Source organism: Ovis canadensis, chromosome 9 (genome assembly GCF_042477335.2).
Source record: "Ovis canadensis isolate MfBH-ARS-UI-01 breed Bighorn chromosome 9, ARS-UI_OviCan_v2, whole genome shotgun sequence".
Taxonomy (NCBI): Eukaryota; Metazoa; Chordata; class Mammalia; order Artiodactyla; family Bovidae; genus Ovis; species Ovis canadensis.
The window spans coordinates 32,270,580-32,298,105 of record NC_091253.1 but is presented as its reverse complement, the minus strand read 5'-3'; the positions used below and the strand labels follow the sequence as shown (position 1 = coordinate 32,298,105).

Genomic DNA, 27,526 nt, shown 5'->3' with positions numbered 1-27,526 from the left:
AGAATTGATGATCAGCAGCATCCACGGTGAATGGGGGGAGGAAAGCTGTCTCCACAGTGAGGAATGAAGGGGTCCAGGCAAGGCCACTAGAGACAGTTTAGTAATGTTCTGCAGAAACACTTGACATTTACTGGGATAATGGACGTGGAAATTGCGTACGGGGACCTGACCCAAAGAGAGAGATGATTCATCGTGTGAGTTGCAGTAGAGGGTTGATGCAAGAGGGCATTCAAACCAAGCATCTTCCAAAGAGAGGTCTAGTCCTTGAAAAGACAACCTCTAAACCCTTGCAATATACCACCTGGTAAGAGTATCTTTGTATATTTGTATCATTTCTTTTTAGATTCTGCATATAAAGGATGTCATACAATATCTTTCCTTCTCTGTCTGACTTACTTCACTCCATATGAATCTCTAGGTCCATCCGTGTTGCTGCAAATGACATTATCTCTTTCTTTTTAATGGCTGAGTAATATTCCAAGTGGACTCACAGACTTAGAGGAAAAATTCATGGTTACCAGGGGATGGAGATGGGGGGAATGGATAGGGAGTTTGGAATCAACATGTACACATTGCTATATTTAAAATGGATAACCAACAAAGACCTATTGTGTAGCACAGGGAACTCTGCTCTATGTTATGTTATGTTATGTGGCAGCCTGGATGGGAGGGAAGTTTGGGAGAAAGTGGATATGTGTATAATATCGCTGAATCCCTTTGCTGTCCACCGGAAACTGTCTCAAAGTTGTCGATGGGCTATATCCCAAATACAAAATTAAAAAGATTTTTAAAAGAGTATTTTTTTTAATACCTGGGACTTTGGATCATGCCAGGTAGTCTAAGCTAACAGGGTGATTTATAGCAGGGGCCTTGGGTCATACAGTGTTAGCCTGACCCATGGAGGAGTTGGAGCCTGAGCAACATGGGCTCTTCATGTTCCCACATGACTGTTACCCCAGTAAAAACCCTGGACTCCATGGCTGGGGTGAGTTTCCTGGTTGACAAGATTCCATGTGCGTTGCCATGTATCATTGCTGGAAGAATTCCGCGCCATCTATGTGGCTCCGTTGAAGAGGACAGCTGGAAGCCTTGCTTGCTCTCTGCCCTCTGTGTCTTTTCCCTTTGCTGACCTTAATCTCTTTTTGCTGTCATCAGTGGGAAAGGTGACTAGACCAGCTTTTCTGACTTCTATGAGTTCCGTTAGTGCGTCATCAAGCCTGAGAGTAGCCTTGCGGATGCACAGAAGAGAAATCAAGACAGGACGTCCACAAAACAACTCTTTCACCTCCTCCTGAGGGAAGGTTCTCATCACCTCCTACTTAGGGGGCTTGGAGGATTATCTGGATTCATAGTACAGCAAGTCTAATTAGCTGTAGACTAGCTGTTTGGATAAACCGCACAGAGAAATCATATGTGACTCTCTCCAGAGGACGGGTTCAGTCTTCCTCATCTACGCTTGCGTCATCTTCCTGAAGTCCCAAGTTTACGTGCCTTTGGGTGCTGAGAGCCTCAGTGCCTGGGCTGGTTTGCTCATGCTAGCCTCACACCCTGCACACCACCTCTTCAGTCTCAGTCACCGTGGGAGCGCCTTGAGCGCTGCTGCTAGGTCTCCATGACTTCCACCAGTGCCTTGAGCGCTGCTACTAGGGCAGGCAAGGAAGCTGGCATCACTTCCCTGGCTATGAGAGCTCTAACACGTGCTCTTCTACCTTCAACACCTTACACAGGAGAGAAAGAGATGCTGCTTCCAAGAAGACCCGCATTCAGTTAATTGATGATCTGGAGCTGGAGCCTGGGTGAATTCTGCAAATGCCGCCAGCCTGGGCCAGGGGCCAGGGTGAACAGAGGTCACCCCGGGTATTGTGAGGCCCCGTTGCTTTTTCAAGACTCAAACAGACTTGCAGATGTTCTCAAGGCATTTTTGTTTTAAGGCTGGAAAAAAAAAAAAAAGGAGAGAGAAGGGAATTCTACAGAGAAATAAATTCTGACTCAGGCTCTTCCTACAGGGCAGTGCACTGGACAGGGTGTTACTCAGAGTCAATGTCAGAGAATGAAGGAGCTCGTGCAAGGACTGGCGGTCCAATGATCAAGACTCCGCTTTCCAGGCGTCCCTAGTGGCTTAGTGGTAAAGAATCCGCCTGCAGATGCAGGAGACACGGGTTCAATCCCTGGTCAGGCAGGATTCCGCGTGCCATGAAGCAGCTAAGCCCGTGTGCAACAACTATTCAGCCTGTGTCCTTGGAGCCCGGGAACCACAACTATGGAAGCCCGCGTGCCCTAGAGCCTGAGATCCACAAGAGAAGCCCCTGCAATGAGAAGCCTGCGCACTGCGGCTGGAGCGTAGCCCTGCTCTCTGCAGCTAGGGAAAAGCCCGCACAGCAGTGAAGACCCAGCACAGCCAAATATAAATCAATTAATTAAATGAAAGCCACAGGGGAGGACTGGAGGGCTGCATTGTTTTTTGTTTGACTGTTGTAATATAATGCACGGCCATATGACCACTTGGCTTATATTTGAGTTAAATTTTGCAGGGGTTTTTCAGAGTTCAACTTGGTTCCGTGATTTTTAGGAAGCCAGATTCCCTTGGCCAGACCGTTCAGGAAGATGGAACAATAAAATGGCCACACTTTTGCTTTTGGGAACTGACAAACTTTCGTCAGCAGGAGTCAACCACTTTCGTCAGCAGGAGTGAAAATTAAAATGAAGATGTCTGGCCTCCGAGGATGCCTGAGGACAAGGATAGGGGTACCCTACACCCCACTTGTAACAGGTCAGGCTGCCGTCTTTTTCTTGAATCATGTGTATGTACTTTGCTCTGATCAGGCATTTGAGTGCTTACGTGGCAATTATCTCCTGTTTCATTTGTCTTTGCCTTTAGAGCTTACGGGGAGACTCAGAGAGGGGAAGAAGCTTGCCCAAGAGCACACGGAAAGACACAATGCTTTGCTGGGCTGACTCCTGCTTTTTTTTTTCTTTTTTTTTCTCCAAACTGTTAGGTGAAGGGAACTCAGAAATAACCCTAGACTTTTTGTCTAGGATTCATGATCACTAAATGAGTTACACCTCCTCCTATTGATCCTGTGCTAAGGCAGAGTTCTAGACCTTTTTTGTAAAATAGTCTGGCTGTGTACTTACTGTGTGACTGGAATATCCTTTTCACCCTCTGACAGATGTATGTTGCATTCTTCAGAAACCAGGAATAGTAGTCAAGACAATACCTAAAGATTGAAATCACAGTTGAGAGTAATTATTATCCTTTGTGGCTATTAGAAGAGAACCATCTAAAAAAGAAAGTCATAATGGCTAATTATTCACAACAAAAAATTCTCTCTCTCCATCTTTATAGGCTGTGGGAGGAAAGGTAGAGAATGAGTCCTCACAGGAAAAAGTTCAGACTTTAGAGTCAGAAAGACTTATTCTTAGTTCTACCATCAGGACTTGCCAGGACGTGTGACTTCAGGCTGATTACTTAATTCTTTGAGCCTTAGTTTTTTCATATATAAACAAAAGACAATAATAGAATCTACACTCATAGGGTATCCTGCGGAAGACAGGAGATACTGTTTGAAAAGTTCCCCAACGGTGCCAGAATTACCATAAGTGATCGATCAGTGGTGATATTCATCTACTTTTGTGCGAGGTGGTCAGAGTACAGGGCTGTTAGAGTTAACCATGCAGCCAATACCTAGCAAGACAACATCCTGCTCTTGGCTGGTGGTGACTATAGAGATTGCTTCAAAGGGCTTCAGTGAAAAGGTCACACATATCATTAGGAAGAAGAGTTTTCTGTACAAGTTGTATCACTGGCTCGATGTCGGACTCTGGGAATCCACTTCCCTGTGAATCCTTCACCTGATATACAAGGAGGCTGGGCTAAACATTCTCTAATTGCTTCCATTTCTATCATTCTGTGATTCTAGTATCTTCTGTGCTGTGCTAAGTCGCCTCAGTTGTGTCCGACTCTTTGCATCCCCGTGGACTGTAGCCCACCAGTCTCCTCTGTCCATGGGATTCTCCAGGTAAGGATACTGGAGTGGGTTGTCATGCCCTCCTCCAGGGGATCTTCCCGATCCAGGGATTGAACTTGCATCTCTTATGTCTCCTGAACTGGGATGAGGGAGTCTTTACCACTAGTGCCATCTGGGAAGCTTCTGGGGAGCAGCAACTGCTCATGCAGAGCTTGGCAGTAAAGATTCCCCAGGTTCTATCACCTTCAACTTACCTGGAGAAGGAAAATCCCTGGGAAATTCCAGGGACAGAAGAGCCTGGTGAGCTACAGTCTATGGGGTGCAAAAGAGCCAGACATGACTTAGTGACTAGACAATAGACAAAATGCTCTGATTATTCTCTTCTAGTAAATCATACCAGGCTGAGGGCATTGGCTTAAAGCTCAACATTCAGAAAACTAAGATCATGGCATCCGGTCCCATCACTTCATGGGAAATAGATGGGGAAACAGTGCAAACAGTGGCTGACTTTATTTTCTTGGGCTCCAAAATCACTACAGATGGTGATTGCAGCCATGAAATTAAAAGATGCTTACTCCTTGGAAGAAAAGCTATGACCAATCTAGACAGCGTATTAAAAAGCAGAGACATTACTTTGTCAACAAAGGTCCATCTAGTCAAGCCTATAGTTTTTCCAGTAGTCATGTACGGATATGAGAGTTGGACTGTGAAGAAAGCTGAGTGCCAAAGAATTGATGCTTTTGAACTGTGGTGTTGGAGAAGACTCTTGAGAGTCCCTTGGACTGCAAGGAGATCCAAGCAGTCCATCCTAAAGGAGATCAGTCCTGGGTGTTCATTGGAAGGACTGGTGTTGAAGCTGAAACTCCAATATTTTGGCCACCTGATGGGAAGGGCTGACTCATTTGAAAAGACCCTGATACTGGGGAAGATTGAGGGCAGGAGAAGGGGATGACAGAGAATGAGATGGTTGGATGGCATCACTGACTCAATGGACATGAGTTTGAGTGAACTCCGGGAGTTCGTGATGAACAGGGAGGCCTGGTGTGCTGCGGTTCATGGGATTGCAAAGAGTCGGACACGACTGAGTAACTGAACTGAACTGAACTGAGGGCACTGGGGCTCAGGACAGCTCAAAGGCCCCTGCAATTATTCCAGCAGATGTAACACAATGTAACACAATTCCAGCAGATTTGTAACAGCAGATGCAGCAAGTCAACTTGACAACACTTGACTGCACTGTGGCATGGCCACCCCCCTTGGCTCTGGGGATCCAGAAATGAATGGGGTTCCATCCTGGCTCTCGAGAAGGTGACAGTACAGCAGAAGACCTACTGGGAAGTGCATTCCTCAAGGTACCACTGTCACCTGTGTGTTAGTTATTTAACGCCTGGCCGCCTAGTAGCCTGCAGAGGAGCTGAGCAGGGTCAGAAGTCTGTAAGTACTGGATGCAAAGAGTAGTGAGTGGCTCAGGTTACCTCCCAGCCTGCATCTTGGGATCTTTCTTCTGGCTCGTGCAGAGGCATTGCTGGAAGAAGCGGCACAGCTCCATCAGACAAGGGTTGAGCTTCTGCACTGTCAGCGCGAGGGGAGCAGTGGTCATAGCCCCCTCCTTAGGGAGCAGCTCAGGACACCCTGGAAGATGTAATCCCAGACCAGTCACATCAACAAGCATTTAGCATGCATCTTCCCTGCAATGCAGGAGACTCTGGTTCGATTCCTGGCTTGGAAAGATTCCCTGGAGAAGGGATAGGCTACCCACTCCAGTATTCTTGGGCTTCCCTTGTGGCTCAGCTGCAATGTGGGAGACTTGGGTTTGATCTCTGGATTGGGAAGATCCCCTGGAGAAGGGAAAGGCTACCCACTTCAGTATTCTGGCCTGGAGAATTCCATGGACTACAGTCCACAGGGTTGCAAAGAGTCGGACATGACTGAGCGACTTTCACTTCACTTCTCTTCCCTTTGTTAGGGACTGTGCTGGGTGAATATTGTCTCGCCCCTGGTCTCAGGTAGCTCTGGACCAACAGGTAAACATGGCCTTGCTTCACCATGACTGTCAAAGCTGCTGTGAGAGATCCTAGAGAGAGAGGAAGAAAGGTGAGGGTCCAATTCCTGGAGGGAATCAGAGATGGTCTCCCTGAAAATTCCTAGAGAAACTTTACATTCCTCATTAGATGGATGGGATGATGGATACCTAGAGCTATATAGAGATAGATAACATGGGTAGAGATGGACTTTCCTGGTGGCTCAGTGGTAAAGAATACACCTGCCAATGCAGGAGATGTGGGTTCAATCCCTGGTTTGGAAAGATCCCTTAGAGAAGGAAATGGCAACCCACTCCAGTATCCTTGCCTGAAAATCCCATGGACAGAGGAGCCTGGCGGGCTACAGTCCTCGTGGTCACAAAAGAGTCGGACACAGCTTAGTGACTAAAGAACAACAACGGATCCAGATATAGATCCAGACTGTTATTGTTTAGTCACGAAGACAGGTCCAGCTCTTTGTGACCCCATGGACTGTAGTTTGTCAAGCTCCTCTGTCCATGGAATTCTCCAGGCAAGGATACTGGAATGGGGCGCCATTTCCTTCTCCAGGGAGAGACCCAGAGAGATACAGCCAACACATTTTCTAAAATTCAGTCCAACCACTGCCCCCATCTGCACCTCTCATGTATTTCTTTAGAACCTGGAGAAAAAAGGGCTGTAATTTCCTATGGTAACATAATCAAATCTTTGTGTCTGAAAGGCCCATTCACCATTCACTGCAGGTTTAGAGCAGGGCCAAGGCAGATCTTGGGTGATATGAAAAAGGAGACGGTGCAGGGTCCAGCAATTTAATAATGCCGTGTTGACATGTGACTGGATGGTCCAGGAACATTCAGGAAACTAGTCTTGAAAGGCATCCAGGAGTGGGAGGGACCTGAGAACTCAACCACCTTTGAAAGACTCGCTTTGTATCCGTTTCTATCGTCTTCAAACTGGCTCCACAGAAACAAAGGAGAGAGCTGGACCTTCAAAAGTTGGGAAAATGCAGCGCAGACCACAGAAACCCCAAGTTCTGAACCTCTGTCAGGAGTCCTGAAAACCCCCATGCAAGCCCAGAACAGGGTTTCCTCTTGAATTCCGTAAGAATGAAGTACACACCCAGGGCCTACTGTAGAGCGCAGAAAGCTCTGTTCAGCGTTGTGTGGCAGCCTGGGTGGGAGGGGAGTCTAGGGGACGATGGATACATGCAAATGTATTGGCTGAGTCTCTTCACGGTTCACCTGAAACCATGACAATATTGTTAATCTGCTATACTGCAATACAAAATAAAAAGTTAAAAAAAAAGAATGAAGTGTACATACAGGGATGGCCTTTCAAACAGAACAGAAGTTAATGGCACTCAACAGCTGGGGATCGAATTTTTCTTTTTTTTAGGGCTTGAGAGATATAAGTTTTATATATAAAATCAATAAACAATAAGGACCTACTATATAGCACAGACAACTATATTTGATATCTTATGATAACCATAATGGAAAGGAATATTACAAAAAATATATATTGCATATATGTATGTAACTGAACCACTTTGCCTTAGAGCAGTGATTAATGTGACATTGCAAGCCAACTCAGAGAAGGTGATGGCATCTCACTCCAGTACTTTTACCTGGAAAATCCCATGGACAGAAAAGTCTGGTGGGCTATAGTCCATGGAGTCACGAAGAGTCGGACACGACTGAGTGACCTCACTTTCACTTTTCACTTTCATGCATTGGAGAAGGAAATGGCAACCCACTCCAGTGTTCTTGCCTGGAGAATCCCAGGAACGGGGGAGCCTGGTGGGCTGCCGTCTATGGGGTCACACAGAGTCGGACACGACTGAAGCGACTCAGCAGCAGCAGCAAGCCAACTATACTTCAATTAAAATTTTTAAAAATGTTATTCTATCTGCATTATAGCCTACATTTAAAAAGCATGTTTTAAAAGATATAAAAATAAGATTAAAACATTTATAGGGCTAGATGACATCAATATAAGTTTTTCTAGTTTGCATGGGCTGTAAAAGAGCTTCTAAGGGTCATTTTATTTTTTTCAGATGAAAATCTTTGACTTATTTTATTTGATAATAATGATTGTCAATTTCTTCAAGTAACTGTAACAGTCTTTTTAAACAAATTATTTATTTATTTGGCTGCACCAGGTCTTAGTTTCAGCATGTGGGATCTAGTTCCCTGGTCAAGGATCAAACTCAAGCTCCCTGCATTGGAAGCAAGAAGTCTTAGTCACTGGACCACCAGGGAATTCCCTCTTTTTTCTTTTTATTGTTAAAGTTCTTTCTTTCTTTTTAACTGAGGTATAATTGCATTAAAGGTTACATATTGTATGATCCTAGTAATATCACTTTTTTAGCGGGGGCAGCACCATGCAGCACGTGGGATCTTAGTTCCCCGACCAGGGATCGAACCCATGCCCCCTGCATCCCTGCTTTGGAAAAGCGTAGTGTTAACCGGTGGACTGTCAGGGAAGCCCCAGGGGTTGGATTTTGCAGTCATCCTTTCCTCCTTCCTCTCTTTCTACTAACATCATGCTCATTGTAAGAATGGCTTGTATTTGCAAAGCGTACAGCACTTTCTCAATGGGCGTTCATTCAATAAAAGTTGTTTGAATTAAGTTATATGGTGCTGTCCAGTTCCAAATCACTTCCACACACATTATCTTACTCAATACAAAACTCTGCAGAGAAGAGACATTTTTAGTGCCCACAGTAATTATTATCATTCTCTCTTTACAGCAGAGGAAACTGAATTCTGGAAATTGAGTGCAGGAGGGTACCTCACCAGTAAATACCAGAGCTAAGATTTAATCCCAGCAGTCTAAATCTAAATTTATCAAACAAACCTCTTTTTATTATAGTATACAACTTTGTCCAAAACAAACACAAGCTATAGGAGGGACAGGGTGCTGGTACATACTTGAAAATTGGTGGGTTCCTGGGATCAAGGCTGACTCTTCACCAGGTATAAAGGTCCACACGGCAGGGAGGTCACCTGCATAGGTGACAATGGCCTCACAAAGGTCAAAATGAAGTGGTCTTGGGTTATACATACAACCAGAGAATCATGGCATCTTAAAAAGCTCTCAAATCTATAGAGAAATGGTAGTCAAAAAAGAGGAAGTGATTTACGAAGATTACAGGGTCATTTACTAGCACAGCAAGACTTAGTTCTCTGCCTCTTTTCCTTCTAGAACCAGTAAAGTACAATAGCAAGCTTGGTCTGCCTGCAGACACCCCCATCGCCTCATGCCACTGCGCTTAAACTATGCTTCCCACCTGGGGTATAGCATTGCCCTTTGCAAGGCCACATTCTTACCTGCCTGCGGATATTTGGGGGCTGGAGCCTTGGTAGGACTTGGAGTCTGTGTGCCAGGGGTGGATGGACCTGGGATGAGAAGAGGGAGAGGTGAGCTTGGCTGTCTTCTAAGGGTGCCTGAGCAGAAGTTGTGCCCTGACACTGGTCCTGCCCTGTTCATCCCCTGCTGCCTGTTCAAGCCAGGTACCTGGGAGGATACTGAGGATGCAAAAGTCAGTTAGAAATAGCGCAGCAGTGAAGAATGCTACAATCCACTGAACACAGTTGCCTAGAAGAAGGGCTGTCTGGCTACAGGGATCAGAAGTCATTTTAAAAACTCACAAACCAGGCTTCACCGGTGGCTCAGTGGTAAAGAACCTGCCTGCCAATGCAGGAGATATAAATACAATCCCTGATCCTGGAAGATCCCACATGCCAAGAGCAACCAAGCCCGTGAGCCAAAACTACTGAGCCTGAGCTCTGGAGCCCAGGAGCTGCAACTGCTGAGGCCGGAGCACGCCCTGGAGCCCATGCTGCACAAGAGAAGCCGCTGCAGTGAGCCTGCATACTGCATGCAACTGGAGAGAAGCCCGAGCAGCAACAAAGATCCAGTGCGGCCAAAAGTAAATAAACAGAGTTTTAGAAAGCACAGAAACCACTTTTGTCTGGTTACAGGAGTAGAAAATATGGAAAATCCATGACACCACAGTGATGAAAAATCAAAATCCTCTCTGCTTCCCAGATACAGTCAAGGTTAATGTGCTGTGAATTTCTTTTCAGTCTATTTTTTATTTTCTGTGTATATTTATTACACACACATGCATACACACATAAATACATAAACAAACACATAATTGGAATCAGACAACAAAGTTTCAGAGCTCAGGCCATCCTCATATTATGATTATATTTTAATGTGCATATCATTATATTTATATGTAATTAATAGAGGTAGGGGCTTCCCTGGTGGCTCAGTGGTAAAGAATCCACCTGCCAATGAAGGAGACACAGGTTTGATCCCTGGGTCGAGAAGATCCCCTGGAGAAAGAAATGGCAACCCACTCCAGGATTCTTGCCTGGGAAATCCCATGGACAGGTGGACAGAGGAGTCTGGCAGAGACGAGTGGGCTACGGTCTATGGGGTCACAAAGGAGTCGGGTGTGACTCAGCAACTAAACAACAGCAACAGTGGAGGGAGGAGTGGGCATTCTCTCTTACCTGAGGCCGGGCTGGTCTGGATCGGGCTGCCAACTGTGGCTGCTGTCCTGGCAGGAGGCTGGGCAAGGCTCCTTGTGTTCATAGTCTCCTCGGCCTTAGGAGATGTAGGCAAGGAGGGAAGGGTCTCCCAGGGAGGCCCTCCAGGAGTTTTCTCGCTGGTGACCTGAGCCCAGGGCGTGGGTAGAGTGGAAGCCTGTGCCTGTCTGTGGGCCGTCACCCGTGGAGTTCTGGCCACCTTCCTAGTAGCTGCACGGTAACAGGGCATGTGCATGCTTGACTGCCTTGACTCAGATGTGAAATTGACAAGACATTGAGATATAATCAAAGGGTATATGCAATGTGCACGTATAATATAGATTGTCTAGGGATTTCAGCTCTGTCCTGAACTGGAATAAGGGGACCAAACTAAACTTCGTTTTCCTAACTACCAAGTAAGGGAAAAATTCTCCAAATTCCTAGGTCACTAAACAATCAGCTAGAGTGTGTGTCTAGGGGATGGTGGGCTCTGAAATTTAAGCAATACATTTCTAATCATGTGGCATAGTGAAAAGGTTACAAGGTTTAAGGTGAGGAGACCTGGAGATGTAAATTCTGTTCCCCGCTCCTCTGTGCTATGAATTGTGGGGCAAGTTATCAAATTCCTTTTAGCTTTACCATTAAAATGGAGGTGGTGGTGATGATGATGCCAGCCTGACAATATCACAGGGTGGTTATTAAGACAAGTCTTCTCTTGTTGATCTTTTAAACAAAACTTGTCAGATGGTTTTCACTTGCTCATTCCCATGGTAGGAATAAAAAAAAATTATTTTTCAAGTTTTTACAAAACTAAACTCCTGGGAGGATCTTATCTCTATAAGTTAAGTTGGAAACAGTTACCATTTTAAAAATATTCAGATTTCTCATCCAGAACATGATATATCACTTTATTTAAACATGCTTTTATTACTCCTGTTAAAGTTTTACGCAGTTTTTCTTACATAAAACTAGCACTTTCCCTGTTAGGGTGATAGCTAGGTATTTTATGATTCCCCTTGCCACCTGCAATCACATCTTTTTTCATGTTATACCAGAAAGTTTTCTTCTCTTGTATAACTGTCCAGGTGCAGATATATTACTACAAACTTTTCTAGTTAGAGAAGCTGATTCCTTTTCCTCAGTTTTGTTTCCCTGCCTGCCTGACATTTTATCAATTCTCATCCTTCTCAGGGGAGCCTCTCTCTGGGTTCTCTAGAATAATAGCTCTTTGTAGGCTGAATAACAACTGATCAGTTTGCTTGCCTATGCCTCTCTCCGAGGTCTGAGAGCTCAGGAAGGAAAGAGAACATTTATAGAGCTGTGGGGTTTTTTTTAACAGCTAGCCTGTGGTCTGATATTAAATACATGCATTGACAAGTAAATGAATGCATGAATTCTGGTGACTCCAGTCCAGTGTTGGAGCTCATTGAGGCATAACTGTCTTTTAATGAAAGAGTTATCTCAGTTGTATCTTATTCCAAATAAGATTAGCATGCCTTTTACATTTTTAGTGGTAATACCACTGATTAGTGTCCACAAACATGATGGGAAAGGAAGAACTTCTCAGCAGGTCATTGGCAGCAGTTTTTACACTGACATCAAGTCATTAACATATCCTTGGGCATCATTATCCAGCCTAATCCTGCCTGCCATAAAATACTGAGTTCATTTCATTTCATTAGTGTGCGAATTTCAGGAGAGATATTCCCAACTGCTCTGCTGAAATAAAAATACCTGATGTTACAATATAACACAATTATGTAAGATACTATTGGAGGATGCTTGCATGAAGTGCACCAGGAAACTTCTGTACTATTTTTGCAACTGTGAATGTTGAACTACGTCAAAATGTAAAAAGCTATAAAAATAAACATTAGAAAGACATTATGCCAGTGATGTTTGTCACCTTTGCTTATACGTATTAGACCCAAAATGGTTCACATTTCTTATTTAAGGGATGCTGAGGAAAGGGGTTGGTGGAGAAGGGATAAAGGAAGGATTTCACTTATTTATCTCAGCCCAGAGGGAACTGGGGTGCGGGGTGGGCAAACAAGACAGGAGAGGAGAGGGTGAGAAGCCTTACCGGAGGCCAGGAGGGTGGGAGAGGCCATGTCCAGGGTGGCTGTGGCTCTGGCCGTGGCCTTGGGTGTGGCTCTGCTGGGAGGCTCAGGAAGCATGTTTGTGTTCAAGGCCTGCTCTTCCTCTGAAGGAGGCGTTGTGTCTGTCCCAGAAGAGGTCCTCAGAGCGGACACTCCAGGCCTCTGGGCTCCACGTGGGGGGCTCATCCTTGGTAGTGTTTGCTGGCTTGTGGGTGTGAGCTGTGAAGTCAGGGCTGACGCCCTGGTAGCTGCGCATTTAAGGAGACAGTCAAGAGCAGCTTTACTATGCTGATATTTTGGACACAAAGAACTGTCGAGCCACTGGAAGGTCATTGGACGGCAAATATACACAATACAGAGCTTCAAAATCACTTGGAACAGTACCTGACATCACCAAGAAGAGGGCTTCTCCTTGAGTGAGCTGAAACTAAGCTGAAATATCAAGCTCTGAAAACACTGCAGGAAAAAGCCCTGTGCCCAAAATGCAAAGCTGTCAGACCCAAAAGCATCAGATGCTTGACGTGTTTCCTGAACAGAACCTGACTCCCATCAGAGTCCTCGCCCACCTTGCAGCCCTTTGCTCCTCCGTGGCTCTGACGCTGGTCCCTGGGAGAGTGCTCAGGTTTGCTCAAGTGCCCTGGGGGTATGATTAGGGGCCAGAGGTGAAATCTGGGAACTAGGGGTTCTCAGGAAGAAAACACGTGAAAGATAGTCTCCCACAAAGACAGCATGTGTGTGCATGCCAGTCCAGTCATGTCCAACTCTTTGTGACCCCATGGACTGTAGCTCCCCAGGCTCCTCTGTCCATGGAATTTTCCAGGCAAGAATACTGGAGTAGATTCCCATGCCCTCCTCCAGGGGATCTTCCCGACCCAGGGATCGAACCTGCATCTCCTGCATTGGCAGGTGGATTCTTTACTCACTGAGCCACCCAAGAAGCCCCTTACAAAGACAGCAGGAAGGCTTCATTCAGAGGAAGATCCCCACAGTGTCCTTGGATGCTCCATGAAGAGAAGGAGGAAGAGACTCAAGTGTTCACTAAGCCTACCTCGGCGGAAGGGTGGCTTAGGGAATGGGGGCCCATGTCAGAACAGGACAGGTTCCCAGTAGCCCATAAGGTCCCATCCTCTGGGTAGACAAAGGCTAGCCTGCAGACAGGTGGGGTTTCAGCCCCTAGTTGCCTGTTTGGCAGGGAACTATGTGTTGGGCACAACCAGTGCAATTGCAGAAGGTGGCCCTGCAACCTTATTTCCTCTCTCTTGCCTTACTCCTGGCCCAGCATCCCTCCACATGCACTAGAAGCCTGGTCCTTGCTCCCAGATGAATAGACATGGGGCTGAGTACCTGCCAATCAAACCGTCACTCAGACAGGTGACTGCCATCAAGCACATCAACCTTGGGTCAACACATTCTCTCTTCCCAAGCAGTTGTTGCTTGGAAAATTTTACAGAAAGAGCACAAAAGGGGAGATCTAATTGAGACTGGGAGTGGAAAGTCATGGAAGGACTCTCTGAAGAAGTGAGATTGGCTTAACCCTCAAATCTGTCCTCAGAACTGAAAGGAACCCACCAATGGCCCATTGCATCTCTTTATCAAGCACAAGTTGATAACTTCCATAACTAAGAGATGCTCTTCAATAAGGGGCTTCCCAGGTTGCACTAATGGTAAAGAACCCGCCTGCCAATGCAGGAGACATAAGAGATGTGGGTTTGATCCCTGGGTCAGGAAGAGCCCCTGGAGGAGGGCATGGCAATCCACTCAAGTATTCTTGCCTGGAGAATCCCAGGGACAGAGGAGTCCAGTGGGCTACAGTACATAAGGTCATAAAAGAGTTGGACATGACTGCAGCAACTTAGCACACCCTCACACCCTACCTAAAATAAATACCAATCAAGGCAGCCTTGTGAAGTAGAATTGGAGGTTGATTGCAAACTTCATTTCACTCCAAGGAATGCTGATGAAGAACCTACTGTGCACAAGGAACAGTGTGAGGCATCAAGATGAAGGCAGACTGTGGAGCTAAAGGAGGCTCAGCCTCTGCCTTCAAGTGTGATTCCTTGAGGAGACACACAGATGAAGTCATCTGTGATTCAACCTGGAGTAACAGAGAGTCCAAATGAGTGTTGTAGGATTACAGAGGACAGAAGACTAATTTTGGTTAGGTGATTTTGTTGGAAAGAGGAGTCAGTGCTGAGCTAGCCATTGACAGACAAATTAGATTCTGAAACACAGAAAAGTAGGGAAGTTCCATTCTGGGATAAGAGCAAGATTCCAAAGGTGTGGAGATGTATGCCATCTGCAAGAAGAGGCAGGGGTTTCAATAGAGTTTTAGCGAGAGATTTATGTAAAGAGAGTAGATGAGTGTGGGCTTGATGATAGAGAAATGTATACTCCTTACTAAGGATTTCAGACACTCTGCTGCTGAATTAGGAGTTCTGAGCAGTAGAAAGATATAACCCAATCATATTATCACTCTTTTGGGCATAGATGGATATTTCAGAGAAATAAGAGACTGGGTCAAAGGAGATTGATTAACTGGATGGAGAAGGCAATGGCAACCCACTCCAGTACTCTCGCCGGGAAGGTCCCATAGATGGAGGAGCCTGGTAGGCTGCAGTCCACGGGATCGCTAGGAGTCAGACAAGACTTCACTTTCACTTTCATGCACTGGAGAAGGAAATGGCAACCCACTCCAGTATTCTTGCCTGGAGAATCCCAGGGACGGGATAGCTGGGTGGGCTGCTGTCTATGGGGTTGCACAGGGTCGGACACGACTGAAGCGACTTAGCAGCATAGTAAAGGTGGATGATGAGAACTTGAACTAAGATCATCACAGCAGTAGCAAATAGTCTTGGAAGATCAACCACATTGCAGAAACTTTACTCGGCTAGAAATGACAGCTAAGTGTAGAAGAAAAAGCTTTAAGGTGACCCAAAATGCCACCTGGTGCCAGAGAAAACGCAGGAAGATGGGTAGGTGTGAGTATGGAGGGGCAGAAGATGGTATCTGGGATTGGATGGTATCTGGTATCTGGATTGTATCTAGGTATTACGGAGGGGCAATGTTTACAATAGGGTCACAAATTCAAATACCTACAAAAGTCAGGTAGTTTATATGAGAAAAGAAGTGCAAGGCAACAGGGAGAGGTGAGGGCTATGGAAGAGGAGAAAGGGGTCTCTTCTAACAGGGCGGATGGCAGCTCAACTCCATTTGCTTGTTGCCAGGGGTGGGAGGGAGGACCCAGGACTGCCAGGTCTTTTGCCAAAAAAAAATCTAGAAATCTAAAAAAACTTTAGTGACAAAATCCTCTGATTTTAACACAATACAGCTAAATAAAATACCTGAGTGCAGCATTCAATCTTCAGCTTGCTAGCTGGGACCCTGGTCTGGAGACTCTATTGTAGGAGTTTGGGAGGGTTACACTCACCCAGAACGCCAGATATGTTGCTGGTAAATGTGTAATTGATAACAGGGGACTTTTCCACCAGCTCCCAGAAGTCAGAAAGATTCCGTCCTGCAGACACCACACCAACAGGGTCAAATCTTGGTCTTACCTGTTGGAGAGTTTGTGTGCAACTCTCAGCTCAGAGAGCTGGTCAAAGAATGGCTGCTGGTGGCCCACCTGACTTTCCTGTCATCACGCAGATGAAGATGCAGTCGGATCCATTCGTTTGACTCACTGCAAGACAGACCAGGACACAGCAGGACTTAGCAATGGGCCTGAAGCTGTTAAGTCTTTGGTTGAAATGACAATTAAGTTGGAAATTTCTAGCTCCAGTTGTTAACAGGAAAACAAGGCTAACTCCTTATTTAGGAGCCCTGCTTTTTCATATTCTGTGCTGAGTGCCAAATCTCAGTATCTGCCAAGCATTTTCAAGATGGGCACACCTGAGAGGATGGAAGTTGACTTAAAAATCTCTGTGAGGTAGCTGGTAGAATTTCCAATGACGTCCACCAGGAGGGCGGTGAAATCTGTAAGACAGATTGAGGGAGGTTACATTTCTGAAGCTCGGTTTAAGTTTCAGAGACGTGAGAGGAAAAGTATATTGTATGTGGGTTTTTCAAAGTAAATTTAACAAGTTTGATTTAGTTCAGTGTATTGAGGAATACTAACAACCATTTTTAATATTACCAGTTTCTTTTCAAGTCTTTATTTTAAGCAGGCAGAAAACTTCTGGATCTACCACTATAATCTCCTTTCTTCTCCCATTTCCCTGCCTGCCTGCACCACATCCCCCCCTTTCCCCCACCACCCAAACCCTTCTCTGCCAGTACCAAAGAGCTGTGCAAGACCAGAGTATTGAGTAATGAAAAAAATCAGTAATTTTTCTGATTTGTTTCCCTTTAGTTCAGTTCAGTCGCTCAGTCGTGTCCGACTCTTTGTGACCCCATGAATCGCAGCATGCCAGGCCTCCCTGTCCATCACCAACTCCTGGAGTTCACTCAGACTCACGGCCATCAAGTCAGTGATGCCATCCAGCCATCTCATCCTCTGTCGTCCCCTTCTCCTCCTGCCCCCAATCCCTCCCACCATCAGAGTATTTTCCAATGAGTCAACTCTTCGCATGAGGTGGCCAAAGTACTGGCGTTTCAGCTTTAGCATCATTCCTTCCAAAGAAATCCCAGGGCTGATCTCCTTCAGAATGGACTGGTTGGATCTCCTTGCAGTCCAAGGGACTCTCAAGAGTCTTTTCCAACACCACAGTTCAAAAGCATCAATTCTTCGGTGCTCAGCTTTCTTCACAGTTCAACTCTCACATCCATACATGACCACAGGAAAAACCATAGCCTTGACTAGATGGACATTTGTTGTCAAAGTAATGTCTCTACTTTTGAATATGCTATCTATGTTGGTCATAACTTTCCTTCCAAGGAGTAAGAGTCTTTTAATTTCATGGCTGCAATCACCATTGCAGTGATTTTGGAGACCAAGAAAATAAAGTCTGACACTGTTTCTACTGTTTCTCCATCTATTTCCCATGAAGTGATGGGACCAGATGCCATGATCTTCATTTTCTGAATGTTGAGCTTTAAGCCAACTTTTTCACTCTCCCCTTTCACTTTCATCAAGAGGCTTTTGAGTTCCTCTTCACTTTCTGCCATAAGGGTGGTGTCATCTGCATATCTGAGGTTATTGATATTTCTCCTGGCAATCTTGATTCCAGCTTGTGTTTCTTCCAGTCCAGCGTTTCTCATGATGTGCTCTGCATATAAGTTAAATAAGCAGAGTGACAATATACAGCCTTGAGGTACTCCTTTTCCTATTTGGAACCAGTTTGTTGTTCTAACTGTTACTTCCTGGACCTGCATATAGATTTCTCAAGAGGCAGGTCAGGTGGTCTGGTATTCCCATCTCTCAGAATTTTCCACAGTTTATTGTGATCCACACAGTCAAAGGCTTTGTCATAGTCAAGAAAGCAGAAATAGATGTTCTTCTGGAACTCTCTTGCTTTTTCCGTGATCCAGCAGATGTTGGCAATTTGATCTCTGGTTCCTCTGCCTTTTCTAAAACCAGCTTGAACATCAGGAAGTTCACGGTTCACATATTACACCTCACAATTTCATCTCATTGATTTAGAACACCAAATTCACTGGATAGGAAGCAGTTCTGCAGACATGGGATGTAAATTTAAGTAACTTTGGATTTTCAAAATGGTATCAAATCTAGTGGTGGATTATAAATGACAGACTACCAAAGGGGACAAGAACTCTATACAAAATAGAACAAGGAAGCTCTCCTCCTGCCCTCCATGTTAAGAAGTCTTATGGGAGGAGATGGAGACAATCTTATCACATTTCAAGCAAAAAATCTCTCTCTGAGTGCATTCTGAACAAGTCTTAATATGGCGGGAGCCACTGACCGATGAAAGTTCCTAATACACTTCCTGCACATACAGCTGCCTCCTCCTCTGCTGTCCATTTATCATTTTCCAGGACCCAGCAAGGTTTTGGCTTCTACAACAAGGAATATTTATTCTAGGAGCCCCAAACAGTGAATTTTTAAAGACACTTCTGAGGTCCTGTGGATAGTTTCCCATCATGCCTTGCATAAATGATTGTTTTCAGTAATAGGGTTATGAGCTGGGGTTGGGGGCAAGCTTTGAAAACATAGAACCCAGAGCATTGAAAATATGGAACTGAGAGAGGTATGAAAAGGTAATGTGACAGCTGGTGAAATGCATATATCATGTGAGGCCAGTGGGAGGCAGGCGCTACCCTATCCGAGCTGGAGTCTTGGAGCCACGCCATCGCCACGCCTGCATGGGTTCACGGTTAGTCTCCTGGAGGGTGCTGTGGTGGCGCACCTACACAGAGTGGACACTTGGCCACGAAGAAGGCAGGCATCCTTCGTTACGTCTGTTTAGACCAGTCTGTTCCTAGCACATTGGTAAATGTAAAAACTGAAGAGGGGAAGTACTTCATTTCTCTTGCCATCTATTTTCTATTTCTCAAAGTCTCCATTGCTATTAATTCATTCACCTAACATTCATTGAGTGTCTACCATGTGCCAGACATCACTGCACTGGAGGACTGTGTAAGACCCCATCTCTGCCCATCAGGAGCTGAGATTAGTGGGGGAGACTCATAAGCAGACCAAGAAACTGCAATCCACAATTTCAGTCCACTATTAATATCACATACATCATATAATGAGAGTTCCTTGGAAAGCAAGGAGCTCAAACCAGTTAATCTTAAAGGAAATTGACCTGAGTACTCTTTGGAAGAACTGATGCTAAAGCTGAAGCTCCAATACTTTGGCCACCTGATGCAAACAGCTGACTCACTGGAAAAGACCCTGATGCTGGGAAAGACTGAAGGCAGAAGAGGGTGATAGAGGATGAGATGGTTGGATGGCATCACCAATGGACATGAACTTGGGCAAATTCTGGGAGATGGTGAGGGACAGGGAAGCCTGGCATGCTGCAGTCCATCGGGTCATGAAGAGTCAGACAACACTTGGCGACTGAACAACAACAACATTAATATCACATGGAAGCTATGAGCATGGCTTTGGAGCCCAGACACCAAGGATGGAGTTCAAATTCTGTGCAAGCTTCTGAGAGGTGATGAAGTTTCCCAAGGTCTTCAAGTATGTGGCAGGGCTTGAATTCAAGCTGAGGTCTGCCTTGTGCTAAAGCGCCAATTCTTCTGAAAATTTCTACCACTTCTCACACACATCTCTTACTCAACACATTTGTCAACTTTCCTTTATCGCTGCTCCCACAGTCGGGTCCTAGGCTTGGAAGAAAATCAGTTATCACTGCCTCGAAGACATTCTTTGTTTTGGTGAAAATTTGAATTATCTGATTGATTAACAATATGTAGATGAATGATGTCGACCAGTTTCATATATAATAGGAAGTAGGGGAAAATTCCCTTTGTCTATCAAATTGGTGATGACTTATGAATGTCACCACCAATGACACCAAAGTACTCAGTGTCAACAAGGGTGAGGAAAAGCACACACTTTCAAACATTACTGGGCAGAGTGTAAACTTATGCAAGGTTTCTAGAGGAATGTTTAGTGATGTAAATCATCACAAGACCCCGTCCTGTCAGACAACAATTCTATTTTGAAGACTTTATCATAAAGGGATAATTGGACAAATACTCCAAGTGATTGTACACAGGTACTCATCACAGCATTGCTGAGAACTGTAAAAAAAAGTTTGCATCAGGAGGAGATAAATTAAATAAATTACGGTACTTTTTTTCAATGAATATTATGAATTCATATGAAAGAAAATGCATATTTATATTCATTGGAATAGAATGTTTTTTAAGACCTGCTGATTAGTTTAAATAAGATTATAAAACATCATAGAAAACATGGTAAATACATGAATATACTGCCTTTGGAAAAAAAAAAATCAGACAATACCAGGTTCCCTTAATCAACACTCTTCTATTTCAAGCCCAGACTCTAATCTTCTTTTTGGAGGTAATCACCCACCCGGTGTTCAGATAGGCATATATTTTTTCATCAGTGCTATTTTACTCAAGTTATTTATTTTGCAAGTTCCTTTTTCTAATTGGAAATGTCATGAAATATTTCCATACAGAGACCAAATCTGGTCACATGCACATATTTATGTGCTGTTTATGGCTGCTTTCCAAGATTTCATTATACAGCAGACTATTCAACCATTTTCCTGATGATGGGTGTTTAGATCATTCTCAGATTTTGCTCTTAAACAATGCTGCATTTTGTTCTTGCCCCTTTGCACAGATAGAACTGTTTCTTGGTAGAAAACCAAGAAAGGAAATTTCTGGGACAATGAATGTGCACGTATTTAAGCATAATAGATATCATGGCATTTTCTTATTTTAGTCAAAGGAGAAAAAGAATTCTACTTATCTAAAAGGGCACAAGCAAAATCAGTTGCAAGCCTCATGATGAGTTGTACCAACCTGATAAATCATTGGTTCGGTTGTTTAAGCAGTAGCAGTACCGTGTGGGGAAGTTGGCTGGGTCCACAGTCTTCAGGTTGGAAACTGTGAAGAGAAACGAAGCACACAGCAACCCTGACACATAGCCTGGCCCTGCTTGTCCATCGCTTACCATTCTCAACACCAAGAAGAGCTTCGCGAGGGGAGAAGGGAAGGATGGATTGGGACTTTGGGATTGACGGATGCAAACTATTAGTATGGAATGGATAAACAGCAAGGTCTTACTGTATGGCACAGGGAACTATATTCAATATCCTGTGATAAATCATAACGGAAAAGCATATGAAAAAGAATGTATATATACATATATATATATGAATCATTTTGCTATATAGCAGAAATTAACACAACACTGTAAATCAACTATACTTCAATAAAATAGAAGATAAAAGAAGAGCCAGTAGCACTTACTGTTATAAATGGCCACAGAAAACTTGTGGAAGGCGAATGAACTGTAAGAAGTGACACTCAACAAAGAGAAGAAGTTCTTGCTATCTGCCAAAGATACCAAGATAAAGAGCAAATGCCCACCAACAATACTGAATAGTAATAGAAATTACTAAATCAATCATAGAGGTTAACAACACAATGAACAAATAAAACTAAAATAACAAACATTGAAAATAACAAAAATCAAATCAAAGCAAACCCCCAAATGCAAAAATACGTGTCCCTTGACTAAATTTCTTGATCTATCTTTAAACTGGCAATTCTCTCACAATATAGCTATGATTAGAGATGACTATACAGGTGCTGTGTTTGGAATTCATCTTGCTCTCGAAATGCTGGCAGGCTTCCTACTTCATTTGGATGTTTTCGATCTCATCAAGAGTTAAGTAGGACACACATCCTCCACTCAGAACACGAGGGAGTTGAGATACGCAGAAATAAGATGGGTCTTGCCCAGGTCATGGAAAGTCCAGAAGTGAGGCAGGAAGAAAACAAAAATGAACCTGGATTGTGCTTAGAAAAAAAAAAAAAAAATGGTTACCTTTTAAAGCTCTATTCAGCATCCCATTCACCAGCTCTGTGAGGTTAAGTGCAGACAGATCAACTGACCTTGCAGGTAGTTCTGAAAGAGATGCAAAGATAATGTCACCAGCAGGCCTTTCTTGGCACCAGAAAAAGTTCCTCATTTGCAGCATTCAGGCAGATGCGCCTCCTGTTTGAACATGAACTCACGCTCTATGTTGGGCACAAGGATTTGGAAGATAAAAGACAGTTCCTGTGACAGCTAATGACATACACAATGACAAGCAAGAGCAGAAAGGAGAAGTTTGGGTGAAACACAGGGACACTTATTTTAGGGAATATCTCTGCATGTGGAGAGAGTAGAGATTGGCAGGGGATGCTCATATATATAATATATCAGCTCCAGGAAATTGCAGGAGTTCTCAATGTCCTATATAATACAAATAATGACATTGTCTAACACAGAGGCTTGGATCCTGGCTGACCTTTGGCCTCACCAGAAAGATTTTGTTTTCAATTCTAGAATTCTGATGCTTGGATTTCATCCTCAGAGATTCAGACTTCATAGTTCCCAGACATTAGTGGCTTCTCAGCTGGTGCTACTGGTAAAGAATCTGCCTGCCAATGCAGTCAGTCAGTTCAGTCACCCAGTCATGTCCGACTCTTTGTGACCCTATGAATTGCAACATGCCAGGCCTCCCTGTCCATCACCAACTCCCAGAGTCTACTCAAACTCATGTCCACCGAGTCAGTGATGCCATCCAGCCATCTCATCCTCTGTCATCCCCTTCTCCTGCCCCCAGTCCCTCCCAGTATCAGGGTCTTTTCCAATGAATCAACTCTGCGCATGAGTTGGCCAAAGTATTGGAGTTTCAGCCTCAGCATCAGTCCTTCCAATGAACACCCAGGACTGATCTCCTTTAGAGTGGACTGGTTGGATCTCCTTGCAGTCCAAGGGACTCTCAAGAGTCTTCTCCAACACCACAGTTCAAAAGCATCAATTCTTCGGTGCTCAGCTTTCTTCACAGTCCAACTCTCACATCCATACATGACCACTGGAAAAACCATAGCCTTCACTTGATGGACCCTTGTCAAATTAATGTCTCTGCTTTTGAATATGCTATCTATGTTAGTCATAATTTTCCTTCCAAGGAGTAAGTGTCTTTTAATTTCATGGCTGCAATCACCATCTGCAGTGATTCTGGAGCCCCCTAAAATAAAGTCAACCACTGTTTCCCCATCTATTTGCCATGAAGTGATGGGACCAGATGTCATGATCTTAGTTTTCTGAATGTTGAGCTTTAAGCCAAATTTTTCACTCTCCCCTTTCACTTTCAACAAGAGGCTTTTTAGTTCTTCTTCACTTTCTGCCATAAGAGTGGTGTCATCTGTATATCTGAGGTTATTGATATTTCTCCCTTGGATGTGGGGTTGTTCCTCGCCTGCCAATGCAGGAAACTAAGAAACCCAGGTTCGATCCCTGGGATGGGAAGATGCCCTGGAGAAGGCAAAGGCAACCCACTCCAGTATTCTTGCCTGGAGAGTCCCACTGACAGAGCAGCCTGGCGGGCTACAGTCCACAGGGCCACAACGAGGTGGACATGATGGAAGCGACTTTGCACCGCACACACAGCACGGACATCAGTACCTAAATCCATCCATCCATCCGTCCACCAACTGCCCACATATTGATAGCGTGCGGCCAAGTGGAGAGATGTGAGAAGGTAGAAACAGTGCTCAATGCTGCTTTTTATGTTTTTGCAAACAGTGTCGTTTTCAGCTCTTACTTAATGTTCAAATAATTGTGGCTAAAGCGATCTGAGGGTTGGAGAGACGCTGCAGCCCCGCTGTGGGGGTTGGGAAGTGAAAGTGAAAGTGTTAGTTGTTCACTAAAGAGTCGTGTCTGACTCTTTGCAACCCCATGGACCGTAGCCCACCTAGCTCCTCTGTCCACGGAATTCTCCAGGCCAGCATACTGGAGCACAATGCCATTTCCTTCTCCAGTGGATCTTCCCAACCCAGGGATCGGACCTGGGTCTCCTGCATTGCAGGCGGATTCTTTACCATCTGAGCCACCAGGGAAACCCTGGTATTGGGGGTTGGGAATGGGGGGGGGGGGTCCAATGGTGGGAGAAGTGATCTCAGTGGTCCAGGCCTCTCATGGAGCACTGGGGTGTGTGTGGGGGGGAGTACTCACCTGTAGTGTCAAGAAAAGCAATCCCCTTTTCTCTCCTCTCTTCTTCTCTGAGGCTGGACACTGGGAAGAGAAAAGCCTTCAGAAGAAAAATGGAACCTTCAACCCCAACCCCACGCTGCTGGAGAGGCCTTGGAGGCCTGTATTATAACTGCCCTCTGACTTCTTGAAGGTCAGCATCACTGAATGCACTGCAATCCCTCCCCCACCCCTGGGGTTCTAGTCTCCTTGAACTGGACGTGCTCTAGAAACGCACATTTTAATCAATAGACAAGCGGATTCCCACGCAGGGCATCTAATCCACCCCTTCTCTTCTCTGGGTTGGGAAACTGAGGCTCAGAGAGCAGAAGAATCTTGCTTAAATTTGCTCAACCAAGCCCTGGTAATAAATAGTCAGAACCCACTTCCAGAAGAGGGAGTCACTTGCCCACTCAGCAAATTTCATGCTGCCAAAGAAGAGAATGTCAAAGGAGATCTTCAAATACCAAAGGCATTCCTTCACTCTTTATTCTTCCAATAAACACTCACCTAGGGCCAAGCAGAATGCTAGGTGTTTGGTATAAAGAAGCCAACGAGAAAGGACCCTGTCTCCACGTCTGCAGCGCCTGTTGTCTGTGATTTAGAGGGGGGAGAGACACTCACGTGTCATCCCATGTGAGGAGAGTCAAACAGGGAATACCAAGATGCTAGGAACACCTCTATCAGAGAACACAACCTGTTCTCTGGGTTGGAGGAGACATCACTGCAAAGCCAAGACCTGAAAGGTCAGCTGTTTTGGATTAGATGCCACTTAATCATACTGCATCATTTACTACTATTGTTGCAATGATTACTTTTCATGTCACATTCCAATGGACGGGTGCTTTGTGCCCATTTTATAGATGGAAAAACCAAGGCACAGAGAAACTGGAAAATGGGTCATTGTGTTATAGCATGAGTCAGGCTTTAGGACTGGTCTAGTTACCTGTTGCACCAAGCCAACTCCCATCTTTTTCCTTCTTAACTTGTTTATTTCCAGATGCTGGAATAAAAGTTTTCATGAGTAAAATGGTATCATGGAAGCACAGCCCCAGAAACTTATAACATCCTTAAAAGTCATCTTATCCATCACTCCCTTTGAAGGATGAGGAATTGAAGTCCAGAAATGTTAAGTGATATGCCTAAATCCCACCTCTGGCCAGTCACCCTATTCCCATCTCCTCTCCCCGCCCCAGATTCTGGCAACCACCTTTCTCATCTCTGCTTCTTTAAGTCTGAAGATTTTAGATTCCTTGTAGGAGCAGCATCAAGCTGTATTTGTCCTAGGAAGGACCACCTGTTCATTTACCTGTTGTAGGTAGGAAAATCATGACATTTTCCTTCTCAGCTTCTCCTCTAAAGGAAGACACTAGAGTAAAAAAAAGATTTCATCAGAGAAATTATAACACAGACATAATATCAGAGAAAATTTAATCCAAAATAAGCCTTTTAAAGATGAGAAAATTGCATTGTGGACTTGCTTAAAATCCAACATGTACTTGGCTCATTCATTCACTAATTTAGTCATTAAATATTTATGGACTAACTATAGCAATGCTAATAGTTCATCATGCCATTAAGCATCTAGATTTTAATAGGCGTTGTGTGTATTAGATACTGGGAGAGTATGATGGAACAGATAGATACAGAGTCCATCCTTACGGAACTTATAGTCTAGTAGGGAGGGCGGACATGAAGGAAAGGAAGACCTACGGATGTTATTTCAGACAACGCTGTTACGCTGAAGGGCATTTGGAGCGCATGGAACAGGGAGCCTGATCTAATCTCAGTGATCTGAAAGCCATCCCTGGGAGACGATGCCCCACTGAGATCTGAAAGGTGAGCATACTAGAGCAGAGACAAAGCTGGCTCAAGGGGTATTCAGTGTATAGATGACAGTCTCAGCCCAGGGTCTGAGATGGGCAAGAGTATTATTTTACAGCCTGGAAGAAGGCCAACATGATGGAGCAGAAAGGGTGGAGACAAGGGATCGTAGGAACTGGAGTTGGGGAGGTAGGATGGATCACGTAGAGCATGTAAGGACTTTGGATGCTACCCAAAGAGAAGAAGTAGAAAGTCACTGAATACTTTTTAGGAGGAGGAGGGGAAAATGAAGGATGAACTGGGGAAGTGGCTTAATGAAATGTCTGAGAGAATGCCTTAGGCTGGTGAGTGGAGAATGGAATATGGAGAGACAAGAGGAAGAGGAGGAGCAGGGAGCTGGTTTTGGAAGCTCCAGCGAAGGGAAGATGATGCTTTGAACAAGGGTGGGCACTGTGGAGGGGAAGAGCATTCTGTTGCATAAATGGGACTTGAATGCAACAGAATAAATGGGACAAAGGACAAAATCAGAAATGGGAAGTTTGCTACTGTCATTTTGATTAATGGCAGTAGTAAATCTGATCATTTAGGATTCTGGGCTGAAACACTATATGCTACAATTCTCTAAAGAACAATGAATATTCAAACAGAGTTTATAGACCAAGACACTTGGACTTTGACTCGACCCACCTGTGTTGAAAAGGGACAGGACACATGTGAGATCCAGGCACAGCCTCACCAGAGGACCACGTAGCAGGAAGCCTGGCATGTTTGTGATACTCTGGCCCACCTGGAAGCAAGCAACACAAGCATGTGGAGGAAACCAGCTGAATTACTAACCACCTTGCTGCAGAATATCCACCAGGGAAGTAATATTGAGAACACTGCATGGGGCATCACTAGAAATAACAATCTATAAAAGGCACCTGTGGTTCTGATGGTGAGGCTATGCAGAGGTAACAAATTAAGTCCATAACCTCACTGGCTGAAATCAACCACAAAAGTTGATTTCTTGTTTACAGTCTGTACTTGCTGCACATCGGTTGGTTCTGCAGGGTCACTCAGGTGCCCCGGATGGTGGAGGCTTCACCTTCTGGACATTCTCCATCCCTGTGGCCTCCTTAGTCATTGACTCATGGTGGCAGCGGAAGAGAGAGTTGGAGGATTATACCGCGACTCCTAAATGCTCTGGCAGGAAGTGATATGCCTGCTTTTATTGACAGCTTTCCACCAGAATTGCTTGTGTGGTCCTGCATAACTGCAGGAAGTCTGGGAACATGCAGCCCCCGGGGGGTGCATGCATATTTAGGGAGAATCAGTGTTTCTTCCTTGGGTTCTCTGACTGTTTAGATGCAAAATGAGCTTGCCAGGCGGTGCTAGTGGTAAAGAACCTGCCCGCCAAAGCAGGAGACATAAGAGATGCGGGTTCAATCCCTGG

General features: G+C 44.8%; 1 protein-coding gene across 1 annotated transcript; it reads right to left on the bottom strand.

Annotated features, from left to right (window-relative positions):
- Positions 1 to 1,888: 1,888 nt before the first annotated feature.
- On the bottom strand, positions 1,889 to 26,857 carry HHLA1 (HHLA1 neighbor of OC90). The gene is made up of 15 exons (XM_069601207.1): positions 26,779 to 26,857; positions 25,577 to 25,636; positions 24,253 to 24,312; positions 22,075 to 22,155; positions 21,495 to 21,578; positions 21,045 to 21,128; positions 16,521 to 16,604; positions 16,255 to 16,311; positions 16,054 to 16,146; positions 12,617 to 12,880; positions 10,519 to 10,764; positions 9,322 to 9,390; positions 5,444 to 5,600; positions 3,136 to 3,218; positions 1,889 to 1,932 (listed from the first exon to the last, which is right to left on the bottom strand). Exons 1-15 carry the CDS (start codon positions 26,855 to 26,857, stop codon positions 1,889 to 1,891), a joined length of 1,545 nt encoding a protein of 514 aa, XP_069457308.1.
- Positions 26,858 to 27,526: the final 669 nt, after the last annotated feature.